The sequence below is a fragment of the Triticum aestivum genome, chromosome 2B, assembly GCF_018294505.1.
Source record: "Triticum aestivum cultivar Chinese Spring chromosome 2B, IWGSC CS RefSeq v2.1, whole genome shotgun sequence".
NCBI lineage: Eukaryota > Viridiplantae > Streptophyta > Magnoliopsida > Poales > Poaceae > Triticum > Triticum aestivum.
Genome location: NC_057798.1, coordinates 708,355,371 through 708,370,004, shown reverse-complemented (window position 1 = coordinate 708,370,004; position 14,634 = coordinate 708,355,371). Strand labels below are relative to the sequence as shown.

General features: G+C 43.6%; 1 protein-coding gene across 2 annotated transcripts; it reads right to left on the bottom strand.

Annotated features, from left to right (window-relative positions):
• Positions 1 to 4,358: 4,358 nt before the first annotated feature.
• LOC123046867 (uncharacterized) lies at positions 4,359 to 10,886 on the bottom strand. 2 transcript variants are annotated; one of them, XM_044470303.1, is made up of 3 exons: positions 10,223 to 10,886; positions 9,682 to 9,805; positions 4,359 to 4,861 (listed from the first exon to the last, which is right to left on the bottom strand). In XM_044470303.1, exons 1-3 carry the CDS (start codon positions 10,246 to 10,248, stop codon positions 4,580 to 4,582), a joined length of 432 nt encoding a protein of 143 aa, XP_044326238.1. In that variant the 5' UTR covers positions 10,249 to 10,886; the 3' UTR covers positions 4,359 to 4,579. The 2 variants fall into 2 exon arrangements, with proteins under 2 accessions (XP_044326238.1, XP_044326239.1); XM_044470304.1 differs by having other exon boundaries at positions 9,718 to 9,805.
• Between the last annotated feature and the right edge of the window lie 3,748 nt (positions 10,887 to 14,634).

Below are 14,634 nucleotides of genomic sequence, written 5' to 3'. Positions count from 1 at the left end.
GTCGCCTGCTTCTAGGGTCCGTGCTTCTTCTCCGTCGCCTTCTTCTAAGGTTCGTGCTTCTTCCCAACACACAATCGATTAATTTCCAAGCCATGCTTTTCTCGTACATTGCTGGCCGTGGGTGCTTGCCCTAAGCTTCCCATCACAACCCATCTGCCTTATCCGTCCGCCTACTTCTAGGGTTTGTGCTTCTTCCCCGCACACAGTCCCATTTCAAACAAGTTATTGTAGAGTTTTTATTGGGTCTCTCGATTAACTTCTAAGCCGTACTTCTCTCGTAGATTTGCTAGCCGTGTGTGCTTGCCCTAAGCTTCCCCTACCCCAATCTCCATCGTCAAACCTTGTTCTTCTTCTCTCCCAAGTAAAAAGCATATGCGTAAGCATCATGCTCTGATCCATATTTACATTTTACGTTTTGTTTTTTCATTTGATAGTTATTGAAGCATTAGATCCGGTACAACGACTTCATTCTCTAAAGGAATATAAAAACCATTTGAAAATCTAAACAAGTGTTCTAAACTCTATCATACTGCTTTTCTCGAAGGAGTAGATGAGAAGATTTCTGGTAAATTTGTAGTTGTTGTCTGCCTTCGTACGGATATTTTAATATGGCTAACATAGCTGAAGCTAGTCGTTGTCTACCTTCAACGTTGAAGCTTGTTTTTAAATTGTTATGATATTCTTGTTTTCTTAACATAATTGTTCTGAATTATTTAGGTATGATTTGCCCTACCTGCCGCCAACCAGCCGGCCCTTGCAAACCACACCCTGAAGTTCTCCAGGAGTTTGAGGTTATTCTTGATGAAAATTGCTGGAGCCGCATGGTTAGTAAGCATCACTAACATATTAATTGCCTACAACACAGTAGAAATTGTCACTGTTACTCATACCCCCTTGCACCTACACTAGGTTCCCCTGCTATCACTTCTTCGCACCTGCCTTGTGTTTTCATTTTCCATTAGTTTGCCTGCCTATGCCCTAATTAATATAGTCCATTAGTTTTGTCTGCGTATGTCTTGATTACTATAGTGCATCTTCAGTTCTAATTAAAACTAGTCAACATATGCCAAAAATCTGTATCCATTAATTTATAATACCATTATGTTGTATCTGTAATTCTTATTTATATCCAATTTAAGAAAACTTTTAACATTAATAGTACGCGAGTTCAAAGTTATACTTACAGGTTGTTATTTTTACTAATTTTTCCAGTATGTACCTTGTAACGTTAGAGCTTTTCTCGCTAACTACATTGACGAGAGGAAGAAAGAAGCAAGAAAATTGCGTAAAGAGCAGGTAGAGCCAGCCCTTCTTACACATGAAGGAAGGTCTTACAATGCTTTGTTTAGGCATAGCGCAAACTACACAAAGTTCTGCGGTGGTGAGTGGAACACCTTTGCGGATGATTATGAACTTCGTGTTGGAGACCGCATAGAATTTGAACTACCACACGAGGGTCTCAATCTCGAAATACAAACATATCGCAATGACAAAAGGCTGCTTCCATTACCCCACATTGGTAGGTATTTAATATTACAAACTTATCTTCTTTCGCTATATTTTGATATGCATGCATCGAACTGAATAATATTAACCCGTGTTACATAAACTTTATCTAACTTTAAAATCTTGTTCTTTTTCTAGCTCTCAACGACCTTTCTTCTGACGATTTCGACCATGTTCACTGCTGTGTCTACTCTAAGGATATTGAGCTTACCTACAACTAGACACGATTCTTTCTACAACGTCTTTTCGGAGATACTTTCATTCGTTGCCGTCCATTTGTACACGTCTTGACTCCCACTAACACCAAAGACTGCGTCATGGTTGGTTACATCTGTCCTTGTTAAAATACCAAACGTATTTTGCTCATATATAATATAAACAATATTGACGAAATCTTGCTTATATGTACAATTATAAAGAACCTATTTATTCAAACCTAAAACAACAAAACTTTTGTTGTTCTCTTAATATGTTATTTTATCTGTTTACACACAAACCTGAACATGTCAGGAATTATATTACTTTCAATTTGGAATTTCTTAAAGTTTGCGCACTCACCGTATTCAGCCATTCTTTTATTTATTGTCCAAGTGGCAATTCAACGGTTTTAATTTCGATTTCTTCTAGAAAATTCCGAGTAGTGTTGTCTCGACATTGAAGAGATGGGTGGACATGCCAACCAATGGCACGGTGACCCTTGAAGCTCCTGATGAACCTACCCATGTCATCACTCCTTCATCGTACTACATCTGCAAAAACGACAGCAGGATGGTAATAGAAAAGTCTTCTTTCAAAGACTTCATATCAGCTACATCCTTTGTTGAAAAGAATGTTGTTCTAATAACTTTCAAAGAGCGCCATGACCGTTCTGTGTCCATCATCATTCAACGCATTCTGTAGATTCTGTCGGAACCGACACCTAAAATGGAAGCAAACAGTGTATCTCCTAGGATGTTCAGCGCTCATTTCAAGATGATGCCTCCCAGGAGGAAAACACTGGTTAAAATAAGTTTGCTAGTTAGGATGGTAGAGTAATGTAACTATTATGGACCATGTGCTTGCTTGAACTATCCGAATGATCTTTTGGAACTTATGTAGCTCTTACAGACCCTCTACTCACAGTTTCAACCATCGGAATGATCCTTTGCAATAAATGTTGTTTGAACTATCAGAATGATTCATTGGAAAAAATGTAGTTCTAATCCTTTGAAAAGTTAAACAAAAATAATCATTTCCAAAAATCAAATGAAACAAGAATCAGTTTTTGATCCAAAACCTATAGCAATGCCATGTTATCAAACTTATTCAAACGATCTACTGAAACATATCTCAATTTAAAACCAAACAGGACTCCATTTTCAAGTGCAAACTATGTTTACTTCACCAACTTTTCATGAACACACAGTTGTGCACCGAATAACATAACAACAGTGCCTCCCTGACCAAGGAAGATTGTTAATTGAAAAAAAAACGTTTTCACAACAAAGGCACGACCATGCATCTGTTGAGTGTTCTACCGTTCACATGACTACTTTCACAGCCAAAGATGGAATACGCACATATGGATCACGCACGCAGCACACAACGAATAAAAAAATTCAAAGAACAAGATAAGTGAAAATCTTTAAAAAAACAGATAAAACAAATGCCTGTTTCCGAAAATCTACGCCTGGAACCGCCGGGTGACTAGCAACTGCTCTTTGGCGATTTCCTTTTTTGCACGACAAAAGATCCCTTTCACTTTTCCGACTCCATTTGCATCCTCTTCCTTGAAAGTTTCTCGCCGGCCACAGTTCACCACCGCACACCTCCAGCCATGGACGATGGGAAACTAACAACATTCACCGAGCACATCACTACCCACGGTACAACCATGGTGGAGGTGGTGTACACCAACGACCCAAGGACCGTGGAGTGGATCATCAAAAAGTACGAGGAATGGCTAAAGGAGGAGAAGAACAAGTTCGTCGGCCTCGACCTCGAGTACACACGTAAGAGCAGTTACGTACGACAAGGGATCGTCGTCGTCCAACTTGCCATGCGCGAGCATGTCCTTGTATACCACTACTGCAGGTCCGAGCGCTCCCAGGCGTTAGTTGACTTCCTACAACGGAAAGCGGTAACTTTCACCAGCGTCGACACCAGGAACGACAAGACCATGCTTGCACGTGCATGGATCAAAATTCCAGACGAGCACCACGTCGACATCCAGGGGCTATTCTGCATCAAGGGTGGTGGAGAAAGGGACTCCATGGCTGACCTTGCAGCGGCCATCATCGACCCCTCATACAAGAACATGAAGAAATCATTCCCAAAGGAGAAGCACCAATTCTGGGAGTGGAAGCCGCTTTCCCCGATACACCTTGAGTACGCGGCAAAGGACGGGTATGTTAGCTACGAGTTGTACTGTAGAATCCTAATCATCAAGAACGGGCTACGTCACCTTCACCAACAACCAGTGAAAGAAAGACTCCGCCCACGTAAGAACAAAGACGAGGGATCTTCCAGCGGTTGGAAGCGCCGGAAGGGAAACAGTGGTTGGTAAATTGCGAGAAAATGGATCGTGTCGTGATTGATTGATCTGCCGTGATCGAGTGATCGGGTGAATGGCACAACTATTATGATAATTTAGGTTGAATGAACCCATGTTGTAAATATGTTTGTTGTTGCTCAAAGATGTTGTCTATATTGTATTACTATTTTACGTCTGAACTTTGAACACAGTGGTGTGCATGTCTAAATTTAATTAGTGCCTCCACACAATCGTGCATGTTCTGACTTCAATTCCGTGCCTCCTTTTGCTGAATCCAGATGCCTTTCACATAAAAGAGATGCATAGCCATGCCTCAGAGTAAACAACACACGTGCCTCTACTGTATTTATAACTATGAGCACAATTAAATAACATCCGTCCAAAAAACATCTTTAAAAGAGATGCACAACCATGCCTCTTCTACAAACGAACAACAGCAATGAACAGTTAGGTTCATGCCGTCTCATATATCTAAATAACATTAAACCGCAGCATAGATTTTTAAACAAAATCCATTATGTTCAAAGGCTATAATTAACATCACTGCGGCAGAAGATTGAAGATAACAACAAGCCTCCCAACACGCTGTTTGAAAGTTATCAGCACCTGGCTGTTTACTTCAAGAGACGATGCCTGGAGAAAATCACTGAAACCTTCCTGTTTGAACACCATTCTATTACCCAAACCAATGAAGTAGGAGCAAGGAGTGCTCACATATATATCATCATCACCAAATTCCAGAGTAACTTCAATAGTTAAAATGCCAGTTCTAGGAAAAGTCACAAACTCCTTCAAACTCCTCACAACAATACCAGGAATAACCTGACAAAAAACATCAAGCTATCAGAAATAGAATAGAAATTCAAAACTATAAATAGAAGAGGTAATAAAAAAAGAATGGAAAAAAATCTGACAATATGATGACCATTAACATTCATGGAATCAATCCTGTGAATAAAAGGACAACAAGGTATGTACTCATCATCAAATAGTTGACACCTCATGAAATACATCTACTGTTAATTAAGAAAAACACCACGGGTGTAATAACAACTCCCAACAAGTTCCTTCTCGAAGTCGCTCAAACCATGTAGAGCTACAAAATATAATTACACAGTGAAAGGAAAACGAAAAATAAAGCCCATATTAAGTTACCATTAGTAAAAAAGCCTAGTTTTTCTATGATTAATAAATAATGTTCTTTTGCACGTCAAAATAGCCATGGACTTTTGCCATTCTATGAAAAAAAATTCCACGTCCAAATTTATGTTTTAAAAATGGAGAAAAATAGGCAATTTGCATCTGTACAATATGAAAAGCTATGATCACTATGAAGTTTACGGAAAAACGCAAAAGTTGTCGTGAAGTGATATGGTGAAAAAAGTTCTCTCTAGACACATAGAAAAATTTCAGAAAACAATGGAGAAAACATCTTAAGTTGTAATGATATTATGCATGTAATCCCCATGGCAAAAACAAATTTGAAAGAACAAACTTGCCGTGTTCCCAAACTATTTTGTAATGTCCATGACAAACATTCTCCGGATGGACATGGCAAAAAAACACAACGAACCATAGCAAAAAATGCATTTAATTGCCATGGAAAAAGACATATCTATAAACAATACTGATTTTGGTTGCCATGCCACATTTGCCATGTTTTTAAACATCTACAAACATTGCCACGTTATTTTGAACATCTTTAGTTGCCATGGCAAGTTTGCATATTTGTGAACATGTTAATTAAAAAGAAGTTTGTCATGTTTATGAACAAACTTAATTAAAAAAAGTTACCATGTTTTTGCACATAGTAAAAGTTTGCCATGTTTTTGAACATTTTAAAATGCGATGGCGAATTTTTCATATTTTTGAACATGTACAAAATGTTGCCATGTTTTTGAACATCGTAAGTTGCCATGGCAAAGTTTGCCATGTTTTTCAACAATTATAACTTTGCCATGGCAAGTTTACATGTTTTTGAACATGTTAATTAAAGAAGTTTGCCATGGCATAAAATGGAGTAAAATTTGCCATGGACAAAATGGTTTAATTTTTGCCATGGCAACATATCTTAAGTTGGCATGGCACACATTTGAAGTTGTCGTAGTAAAAGTTGCCATGGTAAACTTTAGATGATCTACTAGTTGGCGTGTGGAAAAAATACTCCAAACTTACCATGGCAACTTTAGATGATTTGTTGCTTGGCATGTGAAAAATACTCCAAACAGAAGAAGAAAATTGCCATGGAAAAACAACTTAAGTTTAAAAAAAATAGGGAACATTGCTAATTTTCCATGGTCAAAAATCATCGTTTTAAATGGTGGATGGGAAAAACATGTAAACTTGCCATGGCAACACATCTTAAGTAGTCATGGCAAGTGCAAACACATCTGAAGCTGTTCGTATGGCTAACATAGTAAAAATTGCCATGGTAAACTTTAGATGATCTATTAGTTGGCGTGTGGAAAAAATACTCCAAACTTGCCATGGCAACTTTCGATGATTCGTTAAACGACGTGTGAAAAAATACTCCAAACTTGCCATGACAACTATAGATGATTTGTTAAATGGTGTGTGAGAAAACATGTAAACATGGCAACTTTAGATCATCTCCTCTTCTCTGGACAAAAAACTCTGAAGCATCATCTCTGTTCTGCTGACAAATCAGGCAGATTACAACTAAAACGCATGAAAGCGTTGATACCTATCGATGGCTACTATTCGCTAGGGAGCGCACACCTGCTGCTTCATGGTTCAGATAGCAGGTGCCAATGAGAGCGAGTTGATGGCCACGCTGAAGAGCTGGACGTAGACGACAAGCGCGATCACCCGGGCGGCGGCCGCCGCGACCATGACCGCTTGGTCGAGGCGGTCGGAGCAGCCGAAGAGGGCTTGAATGGCACAGCGGCTCGGGTCCTCGTCGGCCCGTTGTCGAGGCACGCGCCATCGCCGTCAGCAGGCAGCGATCCACCGTCCCCTCCGCTGTTGAAAGCGAAGCAGGGGGAGTGTGGCACCAAGGACTCGAAGGCGGGCGGCTCCATGAGCAGCGGGACCAGACGAAGAGCCTTAGCAGCCCGTCGCTCTCGGGAAGGATCTCGCATGGAACGCCTCCTATAGCCAGTGCCATGGCCTCGCTGTCGCTACCACCGGGGCACCACTGGATCTCCTCCGGCCACCACCGCGGCCTCGAACCCATCCCGCCTACCCGAAGGTCCCAGGCGGAGGAGTTTGGGGCCGGCCGTCCATGGCGGGGATGCAGCGTTGGCTTACTTGCAAGGATGCGGCGTCGGAGGATTTGGGGGCCGGCCATCCATGGCAGGGATGCGGCGTCGAAGGAGTTCGGGGTCGGCCGTCCATGGTGGGGATGCGCTGGAGGAGACACCCGCCGTCGCTGGAGCCCAGCCATGCCGCTCACCATCCCCACGCCCGGCGACCTGCTCCGACTGCCGGAGGCCTTCGCCGCCTGCCAACGCTGGCATCTGGTGTTGTGTAGTGTGGATAAGAGAGTGGGGAATGAAGGAGGAGAGCGAGTGAGTGGTTCGGGTGACTTTGGCTTCCTCCCGGACGATTCCCAGTGATGATGTGGCAAGCGCAGTCTACCAAGATTCGTGCGACGGTAACGAGATGGTTCGGCAGGAGATGCTAAAATCCAGACGTTCGGGAGTTATTGATTCAACCCCGATATCGCGCGGACGTTCGGGGGGAAGGAGCGAGATCGAACATATTGTTCGGTCCATGAGAGGCGAGCTCCCGAACGATTTCGTTCGGTACGATCTCCCTCCCTCCGAACGACCTGCTCCTTCCCCTCTAGCGGGCCAGCCCAATGGGACCAACCTAAATACATTTCTTTTGCGGGGTAACCAGCCTAAATACATGATTGCCTTCAAAAAAATTAAAAACAAAAAGAATTACACTATTCTAGGACCAAAACTGCTTCTGTCCCAACAAATATAGAAAACACAAAAAAGGCCTAAAAAATCACTGGACCAAGAAAAACCCTCCCTAGAACAAATATAGGAACAAAAGGTTGCCATGTTCTAATGAACAAAACCACCATATAATCATGAAAAAAGGTATATTACAGAAATTTACATGATTTGCCATGATGTTCATACGCACTTAAATAAAATTGAGTGTGAAAAGTTTGCCATGATATAATGAAAAATGAGAAAAGCACAAAAAATGGACATATAGGATAGGACAAAAAAGATTTCTACAAAAATTACCATTGGGCATGTATAAAATAATTCTGAGCAGTGACATGTCAATGGTTCAAAAATTCTTAACTTTGCCATCTTTCAATACACAAATGTGAAAAAGCAGAAAAACTTGCCATGGCAAATTAAACTAAATTTGCCATGTGAATAGAAGTATTTTTGCCATGGCAAAAATGGATTAAATGTTGCCATGGCAAAAATGGATTAAATGTTGCCATGGAAAATAAATTACAAATTGCCATGGGAACGCAAGTATATTTACAATGCCACATAGTAAAATTTGCTATGTTTCGGAAAATGTAAATTTGGCACCATATTTAAATAAAAATTGCCATGGCAAAAAATAAAGTAAAATTTGCCATGTCACTAAAAGTAAGCCATGGCAAAAATGATTAAATTTTGGCATGGAAATAAATTGAAAATTGCCATGGCTACACAAGTATACTTGCCATGCTACATGTTAAAAAAATTCATGTTATGGAAATGTGAATTTGCCATCATATTTAAAAATAAAATTGCCATAGTTTATACAATAAAATTGCCATGTAAAAAAATAAAGTAAAAATTTGCCATGTCATTAAAAGTAAAGTTGCCATGGCAAGAAGAACGTAGAAAAATCCCACTTTTGGCTGTGAAGAAAAGTATTTTTGCCATGTCCCATGAACTACAATTGCGATGCCCCATTAATACATTTGCCACAAACATCTTAAGTTTGTCATGGGCAAGTTTGCCATGTTTTTGAACATTTTAAGTTGCCTTGTTTTTGAACATCTATAAGTTTGTCATGTTTTTGAACATGGCAAAGTTGCCATGGCAAGTTTGCCATGTTTTTAGATAAAAGTGACACTGCAAATCACATAAATGTTGTCATATAGAGTAAAAAATGTCGTTGTTTTGTGAACAAGGACAGAGATGAAAATTGCCATGAACTTTGCAAAATTTCTTTCTCGTAGACAATGTCAAACTACTTTTGTTATGGTCCATGGCAAATTCACTTTGTATGCCATGGCAAAAATAATTAATGAAACATGGCAATTCTGTTTCTTATTGAATCCTGTGCAAGAGAGTTGTCGTGCATATTGATCTTAGTTAGCATATTGTTTTTCCATGAATCTAGAATATACTATGCCATGAGAACAACAAATCTTAAGTTGTAAAAATCAGAAGATAAAGGAATTTGCCATGGCAAAAAAAATGTGAAAGACATGTAAAAATGAGGATACATGACACATATTTATACATGGCAAGAAAATAACAAAAAACAACAGGATTTGTTTTCACCGTATGACCATGGCAATTCTGGCATGACAAACAGAATTGGAGACATGGCAAAATTCGAAGGCATAGCAGCATTTTATGGAACCATGGAAAAATTGCCCAAGTTTGCTGGAAAAAGTTAGGTATACAGTGGGGCACTAGACTCACATCGAGCTGCCCGTCGGTGGAGGCTGCTGCCAGTACCTCTCTATCACACTCTCTGTCACCTGCCTCGCAGCCGGTCTGCTGACCTTGCGCCCGTGTCGTTGATCCAGTGGAACACCTCGAAGACCTGCGGTACAGCCCGTCAGCAAAACATGGCGAAATTTGCCATGGCAACTATATTTACTAAAACAAAACAGATGGTAGCTACATTATTCTGCTGTCAAAAAATGGTGATAGTTTGCTATGTTGCTGCACAAGTACAGACTAGCAGCAACAAATCAAACTAGTCAAAATACAAAAAATCAACACAGTTATAAACCATGACACCAAAAATTCATGTTTACACAACAAGTTGCCATGATTTTCAAAATTAAGAAGTGCTATAGCAATCACATGAATCTTCCATCGGTTATGAACATGAATAGAGATAGAATTGCAAAGTACATAGACAGTGATCTCCACGATTTTCACGAAAAAAGGATGTGCCTCTCCCTGGGACAATCGTGGCAATTTCATCAAGGGGTAAAGAGGCGAGAGGTATTACCTGTACGTAGGGGATGGGGCCAACATCGGCCGTGTTGGCACGACTAGCAGGCCATGGGCGCAGTGTTGTCCTTACGAGGAGAAAGGAGCAGGGGCACCTAGCGTTCACCACGACCACCGCGTGTGGAGACGGAGCCTCCGCCGGCCTCAATTCCGTTGTCGCCGCCTGCTTCCTCGTCCTCTAAGAACCACCGCGCCGCGCCGCCGCGGTTTGCCATGGATTTGGGAGGCGTCGGCGTCGACTGCTCCCCTGTTTCTTGGGCCCGTCCACCTTCACCCAGACCGCCGGAAGGGGCGCGAGGCGCGGGGCCGCCGTGGATGAGGAGGACCCGGATCCCCAGCACCGGTCGGAAGAGATAGCGCGCGGCGGCAAAGGACACGTCAGGCGTCCCTGCGCTTATCCCTGCGCTCGAGGCCACCGTCGTTGGGGCCTGGTCCTCTTACTTCAGCGTCCGCCGCCAGGGACCTGTCGTCGTCCTGCAGCCAAGGCCGCCGCGGGACCGGCGGGAATATTCATCGCGAGACAACCTTCGATGCAGGCGATGGATGCCGTGGTCGGCGGGCGAAGTTGCGCGGCTGTCGCGGAGCTCCTCGACGTGCGGTTGCCGTCGATGCGCGATGTGGATGCGGGGGGAGAGGGATGAGAAAGATTGAGTGAGTGGATAAAGGAGATAATTGCATGTTTAGTCCTGGTACTTGCAGGCGATGTCTAACATGGTCCTCATAGTCACAAAGTGCTTCAATACAGTCCTCGTACATGTAAATACAGTGTGTATACGGTCCTGGAGATTGCGGCATCGGTCCTGCCTATACGCTTCACGTACGTAGCTAGTATGCAGCCACTGCCACGTGAGCATCGGTCCCACACTTCAGCTTTGGTCTCACACGTCAAAATTGATAAGGCTGTGTGCGGGGCAAAAATCCTCAATTCCATCCCGCACTCTCCCCGCAATCCCTAGCTCACCCCAATCCCTAGCACCATTGGCGGCGCCAAAGTTCATCCATCGACGGCGTGTGCTCTGATGGCGGCGGTGGCACCGCCCCGGTGGTCGCCGGTGTCTGCTTTGACGGCGGCCGCGCCGCCGCCCCCGTAGTCGCCGGTGTGTGCTTTGACGGTTGCCGCCCAGATGGTCGCTGGTGTGTGCTTTGACAGTGGCGACCGGTGGTCGTGGACGGTGGTTCCAGCCCCAGCTTGGTGGTGGGTACATGCTGCTGCCCATGGTGGTTGGTGTTGGCGAGGAGGTTGTCACGTCGGCTGCTGTATTGGTCGCCGTTGAGACGCTTTGCGGCAAGCCGCCGTTGGAGGTGCTGTCATCGGAGGTGTGCCCGTTGAGACGTGTTGCAGCGTTGCCGCGTGCTGCCATTAGAGTGCATGGACCAGCCCTTGGTTGCATTTTCAGTCCTGGACATTTGGTCTATGGTTGCTAGTTAATGTAGTGTAGTTTGTTTAGTCTAGTGAACTAGTATATGCCTCGACTGGATTTTTTTGATCCAGATCTATGTACTGTGTAGTCTGGTTAGTCAATCTATGATCCAAATATATGTAGTCATGTCAAAGTGAGATGAGTTACTTATGAATGAAATACAGTGTGCATTATTTAACTGAGTTCTCTGATGGAATTTCATACTGTTGTGAAACTAAGATGCCAATTGGCTCTGCTACAGTATGTACAAGCAGAGTTAACTTGCCGCTGTGTAATTTCCAGTCTGTGTACTCTATAATTTCAAATTTGTGTACCTACAAGCAGAGTTAACTTGGCTCTGCTGAAGTACATCGGATCCAAATGTGTGTACTGTGTAATTTCATAAATCTGCCAAACTGGAGCATGATCAAATCGCTTGGCAGTTAACTTGCCAATTGGTTCTGCTACAGAAGCTACAAGCACTGAGTTCACTTGCCAATTGGCCTTTGCCTTGTCAAACTGAAACTGCAGCTTTTCTTCAGTAGCTACAATCAGAGTTAGCAAGTTAACTAAAGTAGGTACATGAGCACATGAAAACTGCAGTAACAGGTTAACTATAGTATCTACAAACATGTTCACTTAGTAGCACATAATAATAAAAGTACTTGTTCATCTGATCATAAGCAGAAAAAAAAGATGAAATCACCATCTAACTTCAAAATTCACCCACTCCTCAGTTCATCGAACATGTTAACTTTTCTAGGTTGTTTAAAGCTTCTCATGTTCTGACTAGAACTTGGTCCAGTTCTCTTGTATGGATTTTTTTATGTGCTGACATGCATTAAGCCTCTCCTCATCAGCCGTTGCCTGACTTGCTAGCTCTGCCTCTCTCCTATTTTCTTCCTGCAGGTCTTCTTTAGCCCTTGCTGCTGCATGTTCAATGCTCTGCTGCTCCCAAGCTTGTTGCCTTGCTGCCTCATGTGTCTCCAAAAATGATTTCCTTCTCTCCATCTCATCTGATTGATCTAAAAGAAACATGGCCTCCTCTACTTCATATTTAGTCCTTGCAATTCTTTTCCTCTCTTCGGCTATCCTCTGTTTTTCTTCAGCCTCTAATTTTTTTGTTTGCTCTGCATTTCTTTTCCTTTGTTCCGTAGCCTCCCTTCTTTTGTCTGCCATGGCAAGTTTCTCCTCTAGGGCCTTTCTTTTCTTTTCCTCACTAGCTTTTCTTCTCAATTCTGAAGCAAGTTTCTTTTCTTCCAGTAGGACCTTTTTTTCTCCTCAGCAGCCTGTTTTCTTGCCAGAAGGTCATCTTTCTTCTTCTGAGCAGCTAGCTTAATTTTTTTCTTCTTCTTCTTTCAACCCTAGCATAATGTGACCCTAATTCCGTTTAATCAATGTATCACAATGACATAATTCGTCCCAAATGTCCAAATCCAACTTTTAGTACAACGATTTGACCAAAATTGAAGTTTAATGTGACGGCACGTACTGTACGTCGGTGCCGCCTCGCCGTCGCGCCGTCGTCGGGGCCCCTCCATCACTGCCTCGAACCACCGTCCGGGGTCGCTGGTTCGTCCCACTCCCATCCGCCACCAGCTGCACTATGATCGGAACGCTGCCGGGTCCCCGATCATCCGCCGCCACCGCTGGGGTTTCTGCTAAGGTCGGGCTGGGGTTTCTGCTCGTAGAGAATGAAAGGGATGTAGGGCACGTACTAAGACCAACTCTTTTTGATGGGGCCGAATGCAAAGTTACCAGTCGATGACTCAGTCCGCGCTCACGTGGCAGTGGATGCATACTGGCTACGTACGTGAGGCGTATAGCCAGGACCGATGCCACAATCTCCAGGACCGTATACACACTGTATTTACATGTACGAGGACTGTATTGAAGCACTTTGTGACTATGAGGACCATGTTAGACATCGCCTGCAAGTACCAGGACTAAACATGCAATTATCTCGTGGATAAAGATTGCTTTCCACCGTTCGAGGACATCTCCTCTCGTCCCGAACGAAACCAACTGATGACGTGGCTGTTCACTTGCGGCAAGATTCGCGAAATGAAACGGACGGCGATAACAGCGTTCGGGACGAGACTTCAAAACGCAGCATGTTCGGGAGTTATTGATTCTGTTTTGTTTCTTTCATGTTTTCTTGGGGCTTTTCTTTATTTTTGCCATGTTTTTCTTTTCGGTTTCATCAATATTCTTTGGTTTTTTTAATGAGGCAAAATACTTGCCATTTTCATTGATTAAGAAGAAGAGAATTGCCTGGTTAATTGATGAAAAACGAGGCTAAAACCGATACAAGCCAACCCATATGACATGGGCACCACCGGCCAACCTGGCCACCAACATGGAACCTAAAACTGCAAAGAAGAAAACAGCCGGAGAAGCCACGACGGCACATGCCAACAGATGGCCACACGCGCAACCAACCGACAGCTCCGACTTTGACGACGAGCATCGCAAGGGAAATATGCAGGACTTGCACCGATCGTTCCCACCACACATGACCATCGGGAGTCTGTCATCGCCACCACCTGGACCGGCTCCACCGCAGCTCCGACTTCAAAGCAACCAAGCAACCCACGGAAGAGCAACTCGGACACGTCGGGAAGAACCGACTAACGAAGTCCACGCCGCGACCCGAGCTCCTCTCGACACCATCATTGTTGCCAAACAAAAACCAGTGCCCCGGCTTAGCAACCACGCAGCGAAGATGCCGCCATCCACGACAAAGATGCCACAATCCACCAGTCTCCCAGTCGTAGCCGGCAGTGAGATGATGCCTCCAAGGAGGAGAAAGACGCGAAGACGCCTCCATCGCCCGATCCAGCAGATCTGAGGTTTCCCTCCGGAGCCAAAGCCGTGGGGAGGAGGAGTACACCTCCACGACAACGCTTTCAAGAAAGATCACGGCACCCGCCGCCACCGCCGTCGCCGGCTCCGATGAAGATGATACGTCTCTAATGTATCTATAATTTTTGATTGTTCCATGCTATTA